The sequence below is a fragment of the Mastomys coucha genome, unplaced genomic scaffold (assembly GCF_008632895.1).
Source record: "Mastomys coucha isolate ucsf_1 unplaced genomic scaffold, UCSF_Mcou_1 pScaffold22, whole genome shotgun sequence".
NCBI classification, from domain to species: Eukaryota; Metazoa; Chordata; class Mammalia; order Rodentia; family Muridae; genus Mastomys; species Mastomys coucha.
The window spans coordinates 107,814,714-107,836,036 of NW_022196905.1; the positions used below are offsets into that span (position 1 = coordinate 107,814,714).

Below are 21,323 nucleotides of genomic sequence, written 5' to 3' on the forward strand. Positions count from 1 at the left end.
TAAAGGTGTGTGCCACCACCGCCTGGCAATTATGTCATTTTTCATTTTTTTCTCCCCCGCAAGCCCTCAGACTTCCCTCCTTGCTCTTTTAAATTCATAGCCTCTTTTTATCACTAATTGCTGTTGTACCCAGGCATGTAGATACCACCAATGCTTTTTGAGACAGGGTCTCTTACCTGGGACTTGTTGACTAGTTAGACTCACTGGCCAGCAAGCCCCAGTGATCCTAGTTTCTCTGCTTCCAGTGGTGGGACTTACAGACATGTGTCCCACACCTGGTTTCTTACATGGGTGCTGGAACTAAGCACAGGTCTTAGGTTTGCAGAGCAAATCCTTTATCCCTGAAGTGTCCCCACCCCATTCTTCTAGTGCTTCCCCACAGGTCCTGAGGCTGCTGATGGCTCTCTTTCCCTTGTCCTGGGGACTGGGCCTTCCACATGCCAGGTAACCACTCTACCATGAGCCACATCACTACCTAGCTGTCTATTTTCAATTTATGTTTTGAATATTTCTAGCTATCTATTAAACCTATTAATCTGGAGTTAGTATTTTAGGTACTGTAATTTATTTTATTTTATTTTTTGGCTTTTCGACACATGATTTTTCTATGTAGCTCTAACTGTCCTAGATTAGGTTGGCCTTGAACTCAGGGTCTCACCTGCCTCTGCCTCCATAATTAAAGCTGTGTACCACCACTGCCGCATTGTTATTTTCATTTCTAACATTCTTACGTGCTTTTTTTTTTTTTTTTTTTTTTTTTTTTTTTTTTTTTTTTTTTTTTTTAAAGAATGTTCATTGTTCTTCAGACTATGGTCTTACTAGCTGGTTAAAATGTTTCCAACAGGGCAGGAGAGATGGCTCAGCAGTTAAGAGCACTGACTGCTCTTCCAAAGATCCTGAGTTCAATTCCCAGCAACCATATGGTGGCTCACAACTATCTATAATGAGATCTGATGCCCTCTTCTAGTGTGTCTGAAGACAGTTACAGTATACTCATATACATAAAAATAAATAAACCTAAAAAAATGTTCTGACAATTCCAACAGGACAACTTATGGGAGCTGGCTATCATGTGTGTTACAGGGTCACTCAGGTCATTGGGTGGCCCATTCTCTTTACCTGCTGGCCACCAGCTGGCCCCAGGCCTAGCGTCTGTTCACTTAGCATCTGTTTTCTCCACGTCTTGAGGTTTTCCTGCCTCTTCATCCACTGAGTCACTATAGATGGAATCTGGGAATTCTAAACATTGTATTGTAAGACTCTGGGCTTCTTCAAGATCTATGCAAAATGTTATTTCTGTTTTTTAGCAGGCAACAGAGCAAGCTGGGCTTTGCCTGTAAAGCAGGCAGCAAGAGAAACACAATCCATATATATTTTTTTTTTTTTGGTTTTTCGAGACAGGGTTTCTCTGTACAGCTCTGGCTGTTCTGGAACTTACTCTGTAGACCAGGCTGGCCTTGAACTCAGAAATCCACCTGCCTCTGCCTCCTAAGTTCTGGGATTAAAGGCATGCGCCACCACTGCCTGGCCCACAATCCATATTCTTTCATGCTGGTAGCCAGACATTTAGACACCTGTACCATGTACTGCCATTGTTGTTGCCACCCACCCATATTCCTGTTAGAAAGAATGGGAAATGGTGGCACACACCTTTAATCTCAGCACTTGGGAGACAGAGGCAGGCGGATTTCTGAGTTCGAGGCCAGTCTGGTCTACAGAGTGAGTTCCAGGACAGCCAGGGCTACACAGAAAGACCTTGTCTCGAAAAACCAAAAGAAAAAAAAAAAAAAGAAAGAACAGAAAAATAAAATGAACCAACCCAGAGGAACCTTCTTCCTGTCTGTCTGCTTCAAGTGTCACTTCTCAAATTGTAAAGAGAAGGCTTCTCTGTACCTGTTCGGCAGCTCCAGATCACAGGCCACCATTGCGTCCACAGAAGGAAGACTCCATCAGCTTGATGGGACTTCAGGTCTTGTTATTCTTAGCAAGGATTTACTTTTCAAAGCTAAACATTTTGTCCATAGTTTTTAGTTCCATTTAAAAAGGTGAGATACACTTGGGAGGCAGAGGCAGGCAGACTTCTGAGTTTGAGGCCAGCCTGGTCTACAGAGTGAGTTCCAGGACAGCCAGGGCTACTCAGAGAAACCCTGCCTCAAAAAAACAAAAAACAACAACAACAACAAAACCAAACAAAAGGTGAGATGGACTAGCATATGCTTGCTCCACCTTGTCCCCAAATGGCTCCTAATCTTATTGCACAATCAGGGTAAGGAAGCTCTGCACACATGCATGTGGGCACTGTGCATCAGGAGCTGGCAAACCCTGAGCCCATGAGATGGCTCAGAATTAAAAGTACTTGCTACCACTTCTGACAACCCAAGTGTGATCCCCAGAAACCACATGGTAGGAAAGGATTCCTGTATGTTGAACTCTGCCCTGTGTGTGAGCACACACATCCAAGTATGAGCTCTTCCACAAACATGATTTTTAAATGGAGTTGGTAATGTCTCTGTATAGGGCTGAAGAGACAATTCTTTAGGCTTTGTGTTTATCTGCTGCAACTGTGCAATTTATTCAGCTCTACTGTCACACCTGAGTGACCCTCTTTCCTTTATTAGTGTGGGATACTTACAGATTTCCAGACTTATGAGAGGGATAAAGATTAATTTCTTCTAGTGAAGAGAGAGTGAAGGTTTTGAAGAGCCAACTAGGCCATCCCTGTCCTCAACATACTTCTAGTAATGAAGGCTCTAGCTCTGCGCTTCTACTGCACGGTGTGTGGTATGGAGGAGGGTTTGGAGGGAGGAAGGGTAGGGGGAAATGATGTAATTATAGTATCTCAAAAAAATTATGTAAAAAAAGTTTAAAACCTGCTGAAGATACACAGCAAGTTCCCGGCTAAGCTGGGATACATTATGAGACGCTATCTAACATGCAAAACAAAAACAAACATAAAAATTCTGCATTTACATTATTCTTCCAAATACAAACCTTCCTGACAATCTTCTTCTTTCTTTTCAAGGAAAGACGCTGTTCTGATTTGTCCCTCCAGATTTGAGGTGAGCAAGGCTGCTCTCCTCTCACTCACCTGGTTTCCGGCCACAGAGGTAGAAGGCCAGTCTGTCCGTCAGCTCGTACTGTATTTCTACGAGGCGTTCTGCCAGCTCATGGTGCCCTCCTTGCCTACCAAGAAAACAAAGCACCATTGACACAGCTGACCATCCAGCGGCTGAGTCAGAGAGCACAAAGCCGCTCTGAGACACCTGAGCAGCTTATCAAGCATGGCTGTCTAGAATATTATGCACGGCTGACCATCACGATCACTTTCAGTCCCTCTGTAAGCTGTGGCTCCTACCTAAGATATCTTCTTTCCTTATGGTGTAAGAGAGTGCACCTTATGCAGTTAATGACTTATGAGAGGGATAAAAATTGACTTCATTTAACGATGTAATGGAAGAGGTTCTCAATAGCTAACTGGAGTGTTCCTAGAATATAGAGCGTTGGGACTTGTGAGTCAGTCAAGACAGGATGGCCCCAGGCGTCAACATTCTGGAGAAGCCTTTCCTTCACAGGATCCTGATGCACGGAGTCAGTTGACCTCAAATCAGTCTAGAAATCAGAAATCACTTCAAGGACTTCAAGGCAGACTGACCCACTGCAGAGTTCATCCCTGTGGCTACTTCTGCCTCTACATAAACAGGAAACAGCGTTGCTTTTCTTAACTCATAGTCAACTTACACTGAGACACCACTCCATGCAAAGTGTTCAAGAGAAGCTGAGGTGAATGATAAAGTGTCTGCTGTGGATTCTGGTATCTTCAAAGATCAATCTAGCATTAGCCAGTTTCTCTCTCAACATAATACTTCCTGACAAGTCCACACAAGTCCACCAGACAGCTTCTCAGCTTGTGCTGATGCACCTGACAGAGCTCTCGCAGTGGATGAAATAAAGCAGCACGTTGGGACTCAATGCTGATGGAGCACTGGGCTTCTCTAACGGCCCCACACCTTGCTGTCTCCAGTCCCATCTCTGAGGGATGAACACTGTCTGTCCCTGTCTTCCACCCGACTCTGCCTTTCCTCTCTGAAGGATACTTTAGCTCCTCCTTCACAAGTTCATATTCAAATGACTCCTTAAAGACTATCTGAAATAATGGAATCACTGGGGCCACCACAAAGAAACCTTATATACGTTCATTTTTTGCACGTATGTGGGCCTATGTGTGTGTGAATGCACATGTATATGGAGGCTCAAGGCTTACATCAGCAATCTTCCTTGACCACTATCATCGAGGCAGGGTCTTGACTGAACTAGAACTTGATGGTCCAGCTAGTCTTGCTAGTCAGCCAGCTGTGGCGATCCTTTGTCTCTGCCTCCTAAGACTGGACTAGAGTAGGCCCCCACTCCTCCATGGCATTTATGTGTTCTGAGGATCTGAACGCTGACTTTCATGCGTCCACAGCAAGTACTTTAATTAGTGGACCATCCCCCACAGCCCCTAACACATGCCCTTTAAAATTGATTCTGTGTGCGACTGTGAGTGTGTATCACGGCATGTGTGTGGCTGGGGCATGACTTCTGGGAATGGGTTCTTGCTTTCCATCTTATTGATGGAAGCAGGGTCTCTCTGCCATGCTACACCAGCTCACGCTTTATGACTCTTCTCTGTCTACCTCTCATCTGGCTGGGCTTACAGATGTGTGAGACCACACCTGCCTTTTCCTGTGGACTCTGGGGACCACATTCAGGTTGTTAAGGCAGCAGGGCTTTTCTTGACTAAAGCACATGTGCTTTTTAGGACCCGCTGTCAGCTGTGCATGGTAGTTTCCATGTGTTATCACAGCAGGGGGAGGGCGGGCAGCACAAGCGGGAAGACTGTTGTGAATTCAAGGCCAGACTGTGTTACAGAGTCATACCATCTTAAAAAGGAAAACAAAATAAAACATGGCTGTCCATTTTGACAACAATCCATATATAATCCTGCCTCAATTTTTTCAAGTATTTATTAATCATCTCTTCCAGAGAAGTAAGTGCTAGGACTCTAGGACAGACTTTTGCCATTTCCCATTGCATTCTTTATGAAGTAGAACATGATCCTTCATAGTTAATAAAATAGCAGGAAAAGGCAGGAAAGCTGCCCATCTTCCATCACTCAAATCTGCAGCATTGATTAGGCCTCGTCAAGTCACCTCACGCAGCCCCAGATACTTAGGACACAGCATTGTCCTAGATCTTCCTGTCTTAACCTTGCCCACAGACGACAGGCCAGTGCTGAAGCACTATGTCATTTCCAGCCCAGTTATGGTCTTCATGCTTTCAGGAAAGTATACCACTCAGTGAGCCATTTCTCTAGCCTTCTCTAATTCTTTAACTTTTAAAATTAAGATATATTGATTTTTATGTACGTAATATTCTGCCTGCCCGTAAGTGCACTATGTGTGTGCCTGGTGCCCTTGGAGGCCAGAAGAGAGGGCTAGATCTCATGAAACTGAAGGTACAGATGAGGTACCATGGTGCTAGAAACTTAACCCTGAACACCAGTTCTCTGCAAGAGCTGATGGCAATCTGAACCACTGAGCCCACTCTCCAGCCACCCCTACTCTCAGTTCCTGATCCCTGATCTGTACGCTATGACCTGAAAACCATTGTGCTATGAGGACTGGATGTTAACCTCACCAGCTGGGACTCTGCAATCCTCTCATCTTGTCTGTCTCAGCTGATACACATTTGAAACATCTTCATCAACAAATAACAGAATATAAATCTTCAAAAGAGCTAAACACAGCCATACCACTTGCAAGGAACCCACGGTCGGCACACAGCACAGCGAGAACCTTAGCCCTCACCTTGCATAATCAACAGGAGTCTTCCCACTAGAATCTTGTGTGCCTGGGTCAGCTCCGTACACTGCCAGTAATTCGGCCTGTAAGATCTGTCCTGCTTTGGAGGCGACGTGGAGTGGAGTGCTTCCTTTTTCCTAAAAATTGTTAATAAGTAGACAAAAAGAGTAAACTAAGCAGGCCTGGACTATCCACACATAACTCAGTAGTCTAATATCTGAATAATTGACATTTCCATACAGGATGAAAGAAGTTGGCTTGGGCTCCTAAAGACAACAGTCTCAGACAGGTCTCAAGATTCCCTGTTCTCACACTTGAATGGAGTTGCTGAAAAACAAACAGAAACATAATACTTGTCAAAAGCGTCAGGAGTGATGTGCCAGAGCTGCTGGTCACTTATTTTAACACACTTTATACCAGTAACAAGTCTTTATTTGGCTCGGGAAGATGGGTGGGGCGGGGGTGTTCTTTGCTGTTTACAATGGCTGCAGGCGGGGTCGTCAATTTTATGCAAAGGCCAATCTACCCAAATGCAGACTTGCCAGTAAGAGGTACAACTATAAAGTGAGCAAGAAGCACTTGAAAAGGAGGTGGTTTGGGAAGGAATGGATTTCAAGGCCTACTTCCTTCTAGCTGTGTGTTCTGAGAAAAATTCTGAGCAGCGGAGCTTGGGTGCTCCAATGCCCTCTGCCAATAGGGTTATGGCATGGACTGAATGTGACAGGAAATGTCAAAACTCAGATGCTGCTTCACTATTCATTTTTAGCTGATCCCAGCAGCTCCAGCTACCTGCTGCACACGCTGTCCACCTGCTCACAGCACTCACTATCCGTATGCACTGTCTGTCCATCCACATAGTGCTTTCGCCAGGTTACTCTCTGTGGGAAGTGGTCCTGTGCATGCTAAATCCATATCATCACAGAAATGCTTTTAAACTCCCAGAAACCAAACCACTCTCCTTCAGGGCTACTCTACAACTGTCCTGACTGTCTCACAGGGCAGAGAACACCACTGGAACCAGTCTTTTTTTTTAATTTTATTTTATTTTTAATTATATGTATGTATACATCAATGCACACTGAGTGCAATCACCAGCAGAGGCCAGAAGGGGGGGTCAGATCCCCGGGAGCTGGAGTTATACATGGTTGTGAGTCATCTGATAGGGCCATCTGCAGGAACAGCATGTGCTCTTTTTTTTTTTTTTTTTTTTTTACTTCCCAGCATGTGCTCTTAATCACTGAACCATCTCTCCAACCCAAGTCATTGCTGTCTTCTTTCTATCCTTATTATTTTTATACACACATCCTTTTACACAAGGACTCACTGTAGCCCTAGCTGTCCTGGAATTCACTATATAGACCAAGCTGGCCTTGAATTCACTGCTATTTGCCTGTCTCTGCCTCCTGAATGCTGGGGACTAAAAAAGATGTATGGCACCCCATCTAGCTATCTTTTTTTTTTTTTTTAAATTTGGTAAAAAAGGAAACTATTTGATTACTAGGAAAATTACACACAGATATATGTCTATGCAGAATTAGTATTCTGAATTGTGTACATGCTTTATTGAGTGAGCATCTAGTTTAAAGCACTGCTCCAAAAAACTGTGATGTCCATTTCTACAGCATCTCTTAGAAACATCTAAGGCCCACAGAGAAAGCACCTGCTCACAGTATAGCAGACACTGCTGTGCTACAGCTCTAGACTCTGCCTTCTGAAGACCCCTCTAGCCTTGAACCCGGAAAGCTGAAGCAGTTGGCCCCCTCCCTCTACTGTTCTGGTCTCTTTTAGATCCTAGGTCCTCTAGAAACTCTTTTGAAATGGCTATTATTTCCAAGTAAAGAACTTACCAAAATCTACGTGAAAACTGTACCGAAAAAGTACAAATTAATTAATCAATTAAATGAAAATAAAAGAGGAAAAATAATACAGTTTCTTAGACACATATTTTCCTTTTGTCTAGTATGTCCAAGAGGAGGAGTGAATACCACTTAAAGGAGAAAAGTCAGTTATTTAATGGCACGAAAAGATGTTTCTTCCTTCTAGTACTGCTTTAAGGGAAGTGGCCCATCTCACTGGGCCCCAAAGACTACAGAGCGAGCCCACCTTACTGAGATCTTTGGCTGTCACGCTGTCATCCTCACGGCAGGGCAATCGGTGGACAAACGCTAACATCTGATACTTGGCTCTGATGAATTCTGCTTTATTGGGGCTAGTTTGAAAACAAAAAAGAACACAGTTCACTTACAGCTCTGACACATTTCTCATTCTTTGTGCTGTAAGAAGAGGAAGTGACCCCCACCCCCACTGGAGAGTAAGATGAGCAAAACTGGAATCCATTTCAGCAGAGCTGACAACACACACAGAATGTCCGCTGTTCACAGCACCTTTCTCGACTGGGCACCTCAAGGAAGCAGCATTTAACCCTGTGACACAGCCAGGCACTGACAGAATGCTGCCAGAGCCATGCTTCTTGGCTTCATCTATCTGATTACACCTAGTTCCAAGCCCTGGTCTTCAACTGGAGAAATCATTAACTTCAATTGGGTAAGCAACAAAAGTTATGGTCCCCTGCCTCTCTCTGCCTTCCCAATAGCAAATGTCCCAGGCACAGCCCACAGCCCCTTTGGAGGCTGATCAAAATAGCCACATTCCTTTTCACAGGGCCATTTGTTGTGAAAAAATAGATGTTATAAACATTCCACTCACTGGACTTTATCCTGTGGATTAGCTTTCCGTCTCCCACTCATAATAGAAGCAGGGTCAAGCAGAGAATGTTCCCATATAGAATTAGCACCGTTGTTGTACAAGGTCTCAACCATCTGAAAACAAGAAGTATGAAATGACATTTTATTTCTACAAATATTCAAAAACAATCAGTAACAAAAATGAAAAAATAGTGCTGCATTAAAAACACTCCATGCCTGGGGACCACCCTACCACTGCTTCTGACTGCACAGTGAGACCGGGTACTGCGCCATCACTGATCCTGATTGGCAGTGAGACTTAGGAGCACCACAAAGGATTCAGCTTTGCTTGTAGGCTAGCCCAATCCCAGCTCCTTGGCACATACCTGCCTGAACACACGCTGTTTACCATTGTGTACACCATTCACTTAACCTATTTAAAATAATTTATTAATACTTATGTTACTTTTCTTGTACATGACTAAATAAAGTAATGCAATAAACACATATCTGAGTGCTAAGCTTTCTCACACCCCACTGTGGTTCATGACTCACCCTTTAGAGTCTGATACCTTAAGGTCAACCCTAGCTAGCACTTTTAATTATTCATCTCTGGACCATTTGTAAATTCTAAAATTGTAAACAAAGACAGATACGGGTGGAGCATCCTAAACCTTTTACTAAAATGGGCCTTTGGACAATTCTTTCTTTCCTTCTTTTTTTTTTTTTTTTTTTTTTTTTTTTTTTTTTTTTTTTTTTTTTTTGGTTTTTCGAGACTGGGTTTCTCTGTGTAGCCCTGGCTGTCCTGGAACTCACTCTGTAGACCAGGTAGACCAGGCTGGCCTCGAACTCAGAAATCCGCCTGCCTCTGCCTCCCAAGTGCTGGGATTAAAGGCCTGCGCCACCACCATTCGGCGGACAATTCTAACAGAACTCTAATATTTTTGGTTGTGAGCCTAGCCTTTAAAGACTGAGCCGTCTCTACAGCTCCTAAGTTGAACTTTTCATAAACATCTTTCAACTCGCTTTTCAAATAGGACTCCTAGAGATGCCTGGCTGCTAGTGTAGCTCTCGGGCTTCTCATCAGTTATCAGACCCACTTGCTTTGGTGCCTTGGCTCGTAGGAGTTTAAGGGGCTGCAGTGCAGCTGTTACAGATTTAGTGAAATGTGTACTAAGACAAATATTGCAAAACAGAGGATTAATCCTGAGTTCCAGGAGAAATGATGAATGTGTATCTCAAACAGAAGTACAGGGAACATGACACCAGATCCCAAATAAGACAAAGACCCCTGACAAGTGTGAGGCATACAATCACAACATGCCCACTCAGGCTCTGAACAACAGCAAGAGCTTTTTAAAAAACTGCAGATATTGAAGCAATTTCTGAGGAATCCCAGTCTATGCTGCTAACAAAGCAGGAAAAAATGTTCTAAAAATATGGGCTGGTACTCAGGAATTTGCTTGTTAATGAAAAGTTTCTGGATCATTTATTACAGTTTATAGGAAAGAAAGACTTTTAAAAAATAATTTCTTAGGGCTGCAGAGATGGCTCAAGTGTTAAACCAAGCATTTTGTTGCTCTGGTAGAGGACCTGGATATGAGTCCCAGCACCCACGTGGTGGGTCACAACTATCTGTAATTCCAGTTTCAGGAAATCTAATGCCCCCTTGTGGCCTTTGTGGGCACATACACAAACACTTATACATATAAAAGAAATAAATCTAAAAAAATTAAAAAATAAAAATTATTTCTGAAGTTGGACATGGTGGCATACACCCTTAATCCTAGTACTTAAACAGAGGCAGGTGAATACCTGCGAGTTCAAGGACAGCTAGGGCTACATAGTGAGACTCTGTCTCACACAAAACACAACTCAACACAACACAACAATTTCTGCTGATAATCTAGAAAGCCAGAGGTGAAAACGCACTAGGAAATTTAAGCTTTATATTGACACAATCTATTGAAATATTTGTCTATGTATAACTGAGCTTGGGGGAACAAGATTATGGTAGGTAAGCAAAGAAAGAACAGGTAATGATTTCAATGCAGGACAACCTTTATACTATACATAGACTTGATGGGACAATACTTATTTAATTAAAATCAAAGTAAACTTTTGGGGGGCAGTGTTTCAAGACAGGGTTTCTCTGTGTAGCCCTGGCTGTCCTGGAACTCACTCTGTAGACCAGACTGGCCTCAAACCCAGCAAAGTAAACTTTTATAAGATTTAAGATGTCCATTGGGCAGTATTTTAGTTGCTAATCAATAATCCCTAAAACACAATTTTCCAATTATGAGGACTCCCCCTATCATTTACCTGGAGCAGGGTTGGAGGCCACGGTGTATGTTTAAGATGCCTCACTTGGGAGATATGGCGCCCCAGACTCCGATGAACACTGCAACACTCATCACATATGAAAGTTCCCCTATTTACTGACGCCCAGGAAGGATCTGGAAAAAGAACAACACCTCAGAGGCAAAGACACCAATTGGTTGCTATGGGCAAAAGATGGCTGCTGTCTGGTTTTTAAGAAAAAACAGGACATGTTGTTGTTGTTGTTTTATCTGCTTCTCAACATAGGAAGCTGATGGTCCTCCCCGCTGGCTAACTGCTCTGCTAATTGGGCTGGCAGCCTCATGGCAGTCGCCTTCCTGTGCAGGCCACAGTCTGCAGCCTAGCTGTGGGTGCACACCACAGACACGTGCTCTCAGGGAACCTGAGTTAGAGCAGCAGATTGAGGGGGCAGGTGTGGATCACTCCACTGTTCACTTGCAATGCTAGAGACTGAGCGGGTCTTGTCTGGCTGGGCTAGGCAGGCACTCTAGGCTGACTGGATGACAGTGTTGAGTCCCTTTTTGTGAATAACAGAGTTGTGTGATCCCACAGTGGATTATCTGCATAATAGTAGTTAAGGTAAATGGTGAACTCACTGCTGCCCAGAGCAGGAAGCCCAGACCCACATGCTAACAGAAGCTAGGAGAGAACTGCAGAAGGGCTTGGCTCCCATGCCTGAGGGATGGGTGGGGGGCAAGCAATGGTGCCCACTGTGCTCAGGCAGATAACAGCACCCCAGTTTTAGACTACCTTCTGAAAGTTCTTCAAACGAACAGACGTAATGGTACTTTTTTGGTTGAGTACAATACCTTTTTCCTTTAAAATCCCACAAAACATCAAAGAACCTGTCATACAAGGAATAACTCATACTAGGTCGGTAGGATGGATCTGGGTGAGTAAACAGCCGTAGAAACCACATTTCATCAGACTCACCTGAGGCATTAGGTGCTACTGTAGCTGCCTGGCCTAACGCTTACACTTTAAATTCTTCAATGTCCAAAAATATCTCTGAAATGCATGTAGATCATCTTTACCATTTTTTATGTTTATTTCAACCCTTTCAAGCTATATAATGAAAAGTTATAGGATTTTAATCAAGGACAAACCCTGGGAGCCAGATTGTACAGTGGCTAAGAAGGCTGATTATGGAGACAAATAGTCCACAGTTTGAATCCCAACCCTGCTGCCGCCCCTAGTGCAATAATCTGAGGCAAGCTGTGTCTCTGAGTGTTCTTACCGTGGTCCAAATTGGAATAGTGACATATCTCACAGGAGGGACAACTTAATAAAAATAAAGTGTCTGTCGGTCGTTTCGGCACAGGAATGGTACATTTTAAATGAACTAGATTCATTAAAAACAAACAAGAAATCAGAACTGAGGGTGTGGCTCTCCTAGCAATTGTGTAGGCCTGGCTTTGATCCCCAGGACACAAAGGCAAACAGACATAATCACAGTGGAGCGACTCCTCTAAAACAAAACAGAAAAGGTTTCAGTCAGCTTTACCATAGGTGCTACCAGCCTTTCTACGAAGCAAGGATGGGAAACTCGAGGCTCTGCACACAGACATGTGACATCTCTGCTTTCTGCAGTAAGGTATTAATATTGAAATATTACTGAAATAATACTGAAAGTGTGACTTTGCTTTTCATTATCAGAGGTATCAGAGGTCCACAGTACAACTCTTGAGACAAACTAGTCAGGAAAAGGATAGCAATGTTTAACACGCATCACACATTGGTCTCCACTAACACATAAAAAATATGCTTTTATGAGTGAGGTTGCATGAAGCCCTTCCAGTTTATCTGGAAGGCAGGACTTTTTAATCAGGTTCCATGAACACCACAAGTGGATTGCAAAAGTATCTGTGCCCCCACCCGGCTTATGCAAATGTTGTCCAGGAGAGTCAAGTATCTGAGCATCTTCTGAGAAGGCCTTATGTGAGGATCTCAAAGGAGCCCAACTCCTACAGGTAACCTCTCACCTGAGCTGTGCACAAAAGGCAATATGCATTCCTAGTTGTTCCTCAACCTTCAAGGTAGCTTCATTCTATTCAAAACAGGAAGGAAGTGACTCAAGCCTTTCTAGATTTTGGCATTCAAGACCTCTAATATGAAACAACAGAAAAGGTCCTGAAGCACCACAAATGGACAAGATGGTTCTCAGGGTGGCAAGGTGAGGCAATCTGCTTCTGCCATGTACCATCCCTTGGAGAAGTAAGGAACATGCATCCCAAGCGGAAGTTTTTAAGTTAGACGTGAATCAACGGAACACAGGCAAGAAAAGGAAGCGGAACAAACAACATCGTTAGAGAAATAATAGTTTGTATAAACCAGGCTTTCAGATAAAGCACGTCTTTTAAAAGTGTCCCTGCTTCTCTTTATCTTCCATTTGTTAATCAGGGCCATGAAATAACCAGTACAGGTCACCACCGTACCACTTAAAACCAGTCCCTGCTTCCAAATGACAAGATGAAGAGAAAAATCAGCTGCAAGCCGCAGATGTTCAATGGCTTAATTAAGACTGTTTATTGAACACTGCTACATCAGAAAAGTCATCTGATAGTTGACTTCAAATGCGAAAGGTCCAAGGAGCAAAACAAGCACACACACACAAAATCTGAATCGAGACATGTCAGTAGGGTTCCAATTACAAAGCCATCATCCAATCTTCAAATCCAAATCCTATCTGCAGTAAGAACAGTTTTGGCGGTTTGAAATCGCTGAGTTTACACTGCGAGCAACAGTGTTAGTTTGGTAAGACTCTGAAGCCAAACTGCAGCTGAAGGAACTTAAAAGGGTTTTGAACTGAGTTATCCTACAAAAGAGACGATCCCCCGGGGACTATCCATTGACCACTGCGCACTGCCCTGGCGATGATTTCCAGCGGAAAAAACGAGGAAATCAAGGTTTGAGCAAGACAAGTCATCAGTCCAAGGTCATGTAGAGGCAAACTCTGGTGGGAACACGGATCCTCAAACTTGCGCTTCCGACCAGGGGCAGTCTGTCCCCCCCCCCCCCCCTGGAGCGGCCGCCCGGAGCAGGGCAGTCCTCCACCCGTGGTCCTTGGGGCGGCGCAGCGGGCGGTCGCTCACTCGCGCGGGACGGGAGACCGAGAAGGGGAAACACCTGCAGCCTTGGGCCGCCCGCGTCTGACTCCTGTCACTGGCCTTCCGGAGCTGCCTAAACCCGTCCCGTCCCGTCCCGTCCGGTCCCGGGCCCTCCGCCTGTGCGCTTCGCCGGGCAGCAGGACGGAGGGAGCCCCTGGCCGCGCGGCTGGCAGGCCCGGGACGGTCTCGCGCCCCGGCGGCCCGGGGGTCGGAGTGACTGGGCCGCAGTCAAGCTCCTGCCCGCGGGGACCGCCCCACCAGGGGTCCCGGCCCGGAGAGCGCGACGAGGGGGCCCGGCGTCACTCACCAGGCCCGCTGCAGTCGGCGCACACGTCGCTGCTCCGGAGCCGCTTCGACATGGTTCCCGCTTCACCTGCCGGGAACCCCGCGACGGCAGAGGCGGCGGCTGCGCTTCCGCTCTAACGGGTCCCCGGGCGGCGCTGGCGGCGCCTCTCCCCTCACAGCGCCTCGCAGCCCCGGCGCACTGCGCACGCGCGGGGAGACGTCCTGCGGCTTCTTGCAGGTCATGTGACCGGAAAGGGCATTCTTCCTTATCGCCATCTTGAATGAGGGCAGAGGTCTGCCCAACCCTCCCGTGCCTGTCTCTAGATATACTCTCGCAATTGGGGTCTTCCCTTTAGGGAAGTGATTCCTTGTTCCAGGACTGATTAGAACCAGAGGAAGAAGCAAAACCTTGTGACAAAAACTCGATACATGTAATCTCCCGGAGACAACAGTTAAGTTAATTTAGTCATGTCCAGAAGAGGCCTCAGAAGCCTCTTATGTGTTTACCTAATGTGACCGATAGTTACCACGCATTCCTCCATTAGAGCTTTTAGATACTGCCTTTATGTTACTGCATCCTGTATTAGCTTCATTCACTTTTCAAGGACTCCACACCCGAGGAGAATGGACTAGGTCGGTCAGGATTCTTGGGACGGCCCCGCACTCATCTGAAAAGCTGATTGTGTATCTAAAGCCAATAAGGAAAAGGGGGTGCTTGCAGGTTGCACTGGAAGACTTCGTGGCAGTTGTAAACGTCTGGGCAGACACAGCACTTGGTTCTTCGTTGTGTCGAGAAGATACAGTGCCTGAAGTCGTAATCCAAAGGATGAATTTTACTTGTGCATACTGTGGGCCAACCTGGATACTTTATTGGGCCACAATTCTAAATCTGGATGGTTAGCTTGATGAGACTGATGTGGGATAAACCTTCACGGCAAGCACTTTGAATTATAGCCGAGTTGGGAATTCAGACAAAACGGTGGTTTTCAACTGGGCAGTTTTCCTCCTCCAAGGGAACAACTGCTCCTGTCTGGAAACAGTTTTGGGGATAGTGAGTGCTGATGGCATTGAACGCCACCCTAACTTACAAAGCACCGGATGACTTCTGCGCACAGAACCACCCAGTTCAAACATTCTAAAGCTTAAAAGCCCACAGACACAACTACCCTGTTATCATGAGGATATCTGGTGCCAGCTCTCCAGGTTCCGGTTCGCCCGTGAAAAAGATTTCACGTTGCCCACTTCCAAAATGGTTTCTGACCAATCGTGGAAGGCAGCCGAGGGAGGCTCCAGCCGGATGGTTTGGTCCAGGTCTGCGCGCTCATCCCCGGGCTGCAGAGCCGATGGAAGAGGCCTGATTGTGGAGCGCACCACTGGAGGAGGCTGGGCGGGGAGCGCGAGTCGCGGGGCGCGCACCGTAGGTTTTGAGCGTGGAGATCTCGGACTTCTCGAGGGCCCTGAGGTTCCACAGAGCTTTGGCTGTCGTGTGTCCCGGCGTGGGGGCGCGGCGGGGCGACACGGAGCGGGGCTCTGGCCGGTCGCGCGTCCAAGTCCCCCGCCGCGGCGCGCGATGGAACGGCCTGCGCACTTCCCTGTTCTGGGCGGTTCGGCCGGCAGCAGTCGGTTCGCGAGCTGTCAGCGCGGGCGCGAGCGCGCGGGGCGCGGGGTGGGCGCGGCCGAGCGGGTCCCCGAGCCGGTCCCCAGCCCGGCCCGCGACCCCGGGCCTCCCGCGCCGCCCACTCCAGACTCGGAGGCCCTTGTCGCCCGCTCCGCCCCGCACTCGCCCGCTCGCCGCCCTCCTCCCCTCGCTCTCTGGCCGGTCGGGCGGGCCCCCGAGACCCCGTCGGATCCAGGCTGGTGGCAGGCGGGCGGTCAGGCCCGGGTGGCGGCCTCCTCGCCATGTCCTCGGAACGCGACACCAGCAGCCGCTTCCCGCTGCACCTCCTGGTCTGGAACAACGACTACCGGCAGCTGGAGAAGGAGCTGCGGGGCCAGGTGAGGTGCGCGGCACGGAGTCGGGGTCGGTTCGCCTCCCGAGTCCCGGGGTCCATCGAGCACTTACGGTAGACCGGGCCCGGTGCCAGAGGCTTTTGGTCCATTCTCCTTTTTCTGATATCGCTAGGAGTGAGTGCTTATTATTCCAGTTGACAGGGAAGGAAACTGAGACCCCAGAGCCTACTTGCCTTGCGCAAGGCGCAAGGCCACCGGGCTAATGAGTACCATGTCGGGATCTTTTATCTCAGGCCGGCTGGCCCCAGAATTCACCTTTAAGCTTTATGACCTCGAAGACGGAAGAGCGACACACACACACACACACACACACTCCACCTGTCCTGATGCTGGGGAAGAGCTTGGTTGGTTTCGGTGGCCCGGTTCTGTCTAGTGACCTTGGGCAAAGCAGTTATGTTCCGGGGCCCACTTTGCCTTACCCATAGAATGAGGATGTAGGCAGTGATGAGGAAACCCCAGTGCTTGTCTAAATTGATGGGGCTGGGGCTGGGCCTAGGAATCAGGGTTTTAACGAGCTCCCCAGGGTGGTTGGTTTAAGTTGAGAATCTACTGCTCAGAGTCCTTAGGACCTTCCTGTTCTGAAGTGCTTTGGTTTTTTTGTTTTGTTTTGTTTTTAATATTGCCACCTCTCTAAATCAGTGGTTCTCAGATGGAGAGATGATATTGAACATTTGGGAGTGCAAGGAGATGAGATGTTTTGGGTTGGGTTGACTTGAGAGGTGGGTGCTGTTGGCATGGAGTTCGGTAGAGGCTAGGGTCCCCGCTGTGCCCTACAGGGTTCAAGGCAGCCACCTACAACAGAGTGTTATCTGACTCCAAATGAGATCCTTGTTGAGGATCTTTGCATTATATGAACTCTTATTTCGTTTGTTTAGATTTCTTGGCTTTTCTTCGTTTTTACTCGAGACGAGGTCTCACTGTGTATGTAGCCCTGCTTAGCCTGAAATTCACTGTGTAGCCCAAGCTGGCCCCTAATTTGGGGGAGGGGGTCGCCTACTGAAGACCGGATTGAGACACCTGCCATTAATGGCATTGCAGTCATTTCATTAGGCATGGGTGGCCTGAGTTGCTCTCTAACCTGTAGCAAATGAGATAAGGATTTGTAATTACTCCGGCATCATTGTTACTGTTGGCTTCATTCATTCATCTTAGCCAGTGTGTCAGACTTGCTTTTGAATGACTTAAGGCTGACTCAGTGATTGTTGGGAATCCTTGGTTCTTGTGATTGGTAAACATTGGGCCAGCTCCGCAGTGCTGTTAGAACAGTTCTGCTAAGTGTTGGTTTGCAGCTTGCCGTACATTTTAGTTGTATGGGCACCATGTAAAGTTGGAAGGATTAAAAAATGATTCCATGGCTGGGCAGTGGTGGCACACGCCTTTAATCCCAGCACTTGGGAGGCAGAGACAGGTGGATTTCTGAGTTTGAGGCCAGCCTGGTCTACAGAGTGAGTTCCAGGACAGCCAGGGCTACACAGAGAAACCCTGTCTTGAAAAACAAAAACCAAACAACCAAACAAGCAAAGGATTCCATGGTAGGCATGGCGGTGTACATCAGTAACCCAAGGCCCCAGGAAGTTGAAGCAGGGAGATTTGGAGTTGGAGGCTAGCCTGGGCAACTTGGTGAGGGTCTGTCTGAAAATAAATAAGAAAGTGTGCAGCTCAGTGGCCCAACACTTGTCTGTTGTGGGGGAGTTTCATCCTCAGGTATGGGGGGGGGCGGTCCAGACCGAAGAAGGTTTTGTAAGAGTCATTGTTCTTAATTAGATGACACAGTAACTACTTAGGATTTAAAGAGATATGACACATGCCCCCAGAGACGATGATTCACTGCCAGCCATCCCAGTATACCTGCTGATATAACTCTTTGTATCATACACAGCTCAGAGACCTTCTCTAGAATCTAAGAGGCTCTGATGCCTATTCTCAAGGCCCCTTCTGGACATTTCAAAAAGTAACTAGTTTTGACTGGACATGGTGGCCCACAGCTGTAATGGAGGCCGAGGCAGGAGAACTACAAATTCAAGGCCAGTCTGGGCAAGTTTGACTCTGTCTCAAAATAAAAATAAAAAATTGCAGAAAAGAAGTTGAAGTGTATAGCCCAGGGCTAGGACGTGGAGAAGGGATCTGGGTTCCGGGCTCCAGCATTGGCTCTGGCTCTGGGTCTGCTGTAGAGAGTGGTTCGAAGCCTGTGCACTGTTGAAAGTACGGGTTCGTGATCATCGCACCACGGGCTTCAGGCCTGAGTTCTGAAAGCAGCTTTCTCCTCACTGAGGAGGAAGGGCTGGCTGCAAAAGGAAGCTCCGTCAAGATCTCAGTGTGGCCGAGTCGCCATTTCCTGAAAATCGAGATAAAGGTACCCATGGACATGCTGTCTTTGACCACGACAAACCTTAAGGACATTTGGAATTAAAATCTTTTGTTTTTGTTTTGAGACAGGGTGTTAACTGTGTAAATCTTGGTGGCCTGCAAGTCACCTGTGTGTAGCCCAGGCTGGCCTCAAACCCTCTCAGCGTCTCCCTTCTCAGCCTCCCCTGTCCTGGGATCATAGGCTTGGCAGGGTTTGGGAATTAAAGTCTTGCAGTAGATTCTATGGGAGAAAACATAAGGTCATTGCTGCCCTTGACTTCAAGGCTGAGAGAATGCTTGTACTTGCTGATCCTCTGGTCCTCTGGTTTTTGACGCTGCCCTAATTTAACACAATGGATCCCTTGACAGTGTAGCACTTGTGTCTAGGGAGGAGACCTTGACATGGACATCTTGACTGCCATGACTATAGAGTCAAACGTCAGTGGAGCTGCTGTGTAGGCCTCCTCCTCTGTTGTCACAGTTAGGACATTTTTCACTATTTCGAATAAGGGGCATCTTGGACTTTCGCCTTGTATGAGTCCCTGTAAATTATATGACTGGTTTGGGGTCAAGATAATCCATAGTGCTAGAGTATCCTTAAGAAGCACAGCAGGAAGTATGTGTTCATTCCGACTCCCTGTGGGTTAAGAAGTAGCCACCTTCCTCTTTGACCAGGAGGTAGTTGGGTCGAATGGTCCGTACTAGTGCTGACTAAGTTCTGTGTTTGGGCGTGTGACTTGCCCTTGTTGAATGATCACCTGTGTGAACGTGGGTGGCCTGGAACTTTACTCTATAGTCTAGGCCAGCCTTGAACTCCTGGCTGTCCTCCTGCCGTGGTCAGTCTTCTGAGTGCTGGAATTAAAAGACAGTGTGGCCAGCTTCTGCTAAATATTTTTTCTTATGAAATCGTAGGGTTTTTTGTTGTTGTTGTTTTGTTTTTGTTTGTTTGTTTTTTAGATTTGTGTGTGTGATGCACCTGCCATCTCATGGGTCTCTGAGATCTTTGATTTAGTTCTGCCAACCCTTAGGTAGGTGCCAGTGTGCTTCCTGTCCTAGAGATCTGAGGAGCAGCTCACTCGTAAGCTTAGCTTGTACTTGAGCCATAATTTGAAACTGGAGAGGAGCTTTGTGCTCTGTCTGAATCTTGTCTCTTTCTCTGCTTCCCTCTCTCCTCATCTCCCTTCCTCTCTCTGGAGAGAAAGACAAATAGAGGAGAAATAAAAAGCAAAATTTTGTATTTTTATTTTTTCTTGGTATGCATTTGTGTTTGTGTATATGTGTATATGTGTGTGTGTGTGTGTGTGTGTGTGTGTATGTGTGTGGGGTGTGTGTGTGTGTCTTCGTGGTTGTTCTTGCCTGTGAGGGTGCAGAGGAGGCCAGTGGGGTGATTATTGAAGAAGCTCAATCATTTCTCTACCTAAGTTTTTGAGACAAGTTTTATCACTGAAGCCGGAGCTTACGCCTTGCCCTAGAGTGGCTGGCCATTGGACCCCAGGGATGCTCCTGATTCTGTGTCCCTAGTGCTGGGGTGACAGGTGTGTTTTTACATGGGCAATGAGGGTCTGACCTGAAGGACCTGATGCAAACACTTTCTTTGCACACTTAAGCACCTTCCCGGCCCATGGTGTGTGTGTGTGTGTGTGTTTAAGATAAGGTTTTGGGCTGGAGAAATGGCTCAGGGGTTAAGAGCATTGACTGCTCTTCCAGAAGTCCTGAGTTCAAATCCCAGCAACCACATGGTGGCTCACAACCATCCATAATGAGATCTGACACCCTCTTCTGGTGTGTCTAAAGACAGCTACAGTATACTTACATATAATAATAAATATAGCCCCTGCTGCCCTCTGCAGAGGGGGGTCTGGTGCTACTGAGCCTGGCTAGGAATTAAAATAAACCAACTAGCCCAGGCTGGCCTCAGACCTGCCTTCTTAACCTCTGCTCATTATTCAGGGAGTCTGCCTCTACCTCAGGGAGCTAAGGACCACAGTAGCTCAAGCTTCTGGCCTGCGGTAAATGGACGCAACGCTGCCCAGCAGTTCGAGCGCTCCCAAACCCAGGGATTTAGCTGTTTTATTCATGTCCCGGTTTTTCTAAAGGAGTTGGGAGTTAGCTGCAAATTTTAAAATGAAGAATCTCCGTCATCCCAACAGTAAAGTCACCATGGGCCTTGCTGTGCCATTGCCCCTGAACATCGGCCGTCGGCTGCCTCAGCCTTCCCATCTCACGAGTGAGACTTGAAGCCGGCGCACTAGAATTTTATTTTGTTCCCATGCCTATTGCAGCGAGAGAAGAGTTGAGTTTATCCAGACCTCAACACTAAACCCTTGTCAGCTTCGAGTGTGGCTGGGAGCCGGCGGTGATGTAGCTTGGCTAACTGTGGAGTGTGTCAGTCACTTACTGGAGTGCCTCTTAACCCACAGCTCTGATGTTCAGTGGGGCTTTGAAGTTGAAGGTGTCTGTGTTCCAGTTGTTATCTGGCTAATTCCATTGGCCTTACACTGATGCTGGGAAGTGAATGAACTCTTACAGAGACGAAGGCAATGGCAGCGGGTCTGTGTGACAGAGCATAAGGGAGTTCTGGGATGGCTGAGGGTGGCAGGCAGGGAGCACGGGGACCAGTGGGGGAGGGTGGCAGGCAGGGAGCACTGGGACCAGTGGAGGGTGGCAGGCAGGGAACACGGGGACCAGTGGAGGGTGGCAGGCAGGGAACA

The 21,323-nt window shown here is 47.0% G+C and overlaps 2 protein-coding genes and 1 long non-coding RNA gene across 18 annotated transcripts in view; 1 reads left to right on the forward strand and 2 right to left on the reverse strand.

The window, feature by feature from the left end:
* Git2 (GIT ArfGAP 2) overlaps positions 1–14,464 on the reverse strand; it is a 48,485-nt gene extending 34,021 nt beyond the window's left edge. For all 13 annotated transcript variants that reach the window (XR_004109503.1, XM_031337515.1, XM_031337510.1 and 10 more), the window contains exons 1-7: positions 14,279–14,464; positions 10,847–10,980; positions 8,547–8,659; positions 7,944–8,049; positions 6,081–6,167; positions 5,847–5,977; positions 3,089–3,183 (exon numbers count right to left, since the gene is read on the reverse strand). Coding sequence is in view for 12 of the 13 variants with exons in the window: in XM_031337515.1 (XP_031193375.1) it covers positions 3,089–3,183; positions 5,847–5,977; positions 6,081–6,167; positions 7,944–8,049; positions 8,547–8,659; positions 10,847–10,980; positions 14,279–14,330 (718 nt within the window). In the remaining variant the exon portion in view is untranslated. The remainder of the gene's footprint in view (positions 1–3,088; positions 3,184–5,846; positions 5,978–6,080; positions 6,168–7,943; positions 8,050–8,546; positions 8,660–10,846; positions 10,981–14,278) is intronic.
* A 333-nt stretch (positions 14,465–14,797) lies between these two features.
* LOC116068234 lies at positions 14,798–15,589 on the reverse strand. The gene is made up of 2 exons (XR_004109507.1): positions 15,423–15,589; positions 14,798–15,286 (listed from the first exon to the last, which is right to left on the reverse strand). It is a non-coding gene; the product is annotated as an uncharacterized LOC116068234 (long non-coding RNA).
* A 15-nt stretch (positions 15,590–15,604) lies between these two features.
* Positions 15,605–21,323, forward strand: part of Ankrd13a (ankyrin repeat domain 13A) — a 32,432-nt gene continuing 26,713 nt past the window's right edge. For 2 of the 4 annotated variants that reach the window (XM_031337520.1, XM_031337521.1), the window contains exon 1: positions 16,029–16,251. In XM_031337520.1, coding sequence (XP_031193380.1) covers positions 16,156–16,251 — 96 coding nt within the window. In that variant the 5' untranslated portion in view covers positions 16,029–16,155. Of the gene's footprint in view, positions 16,252–21,323 lie in introns of all 4 variants that reach the window. The other 2 variants (XM_031337522.1, XM_031337523.1) reach the window with 2 other exon arrangements.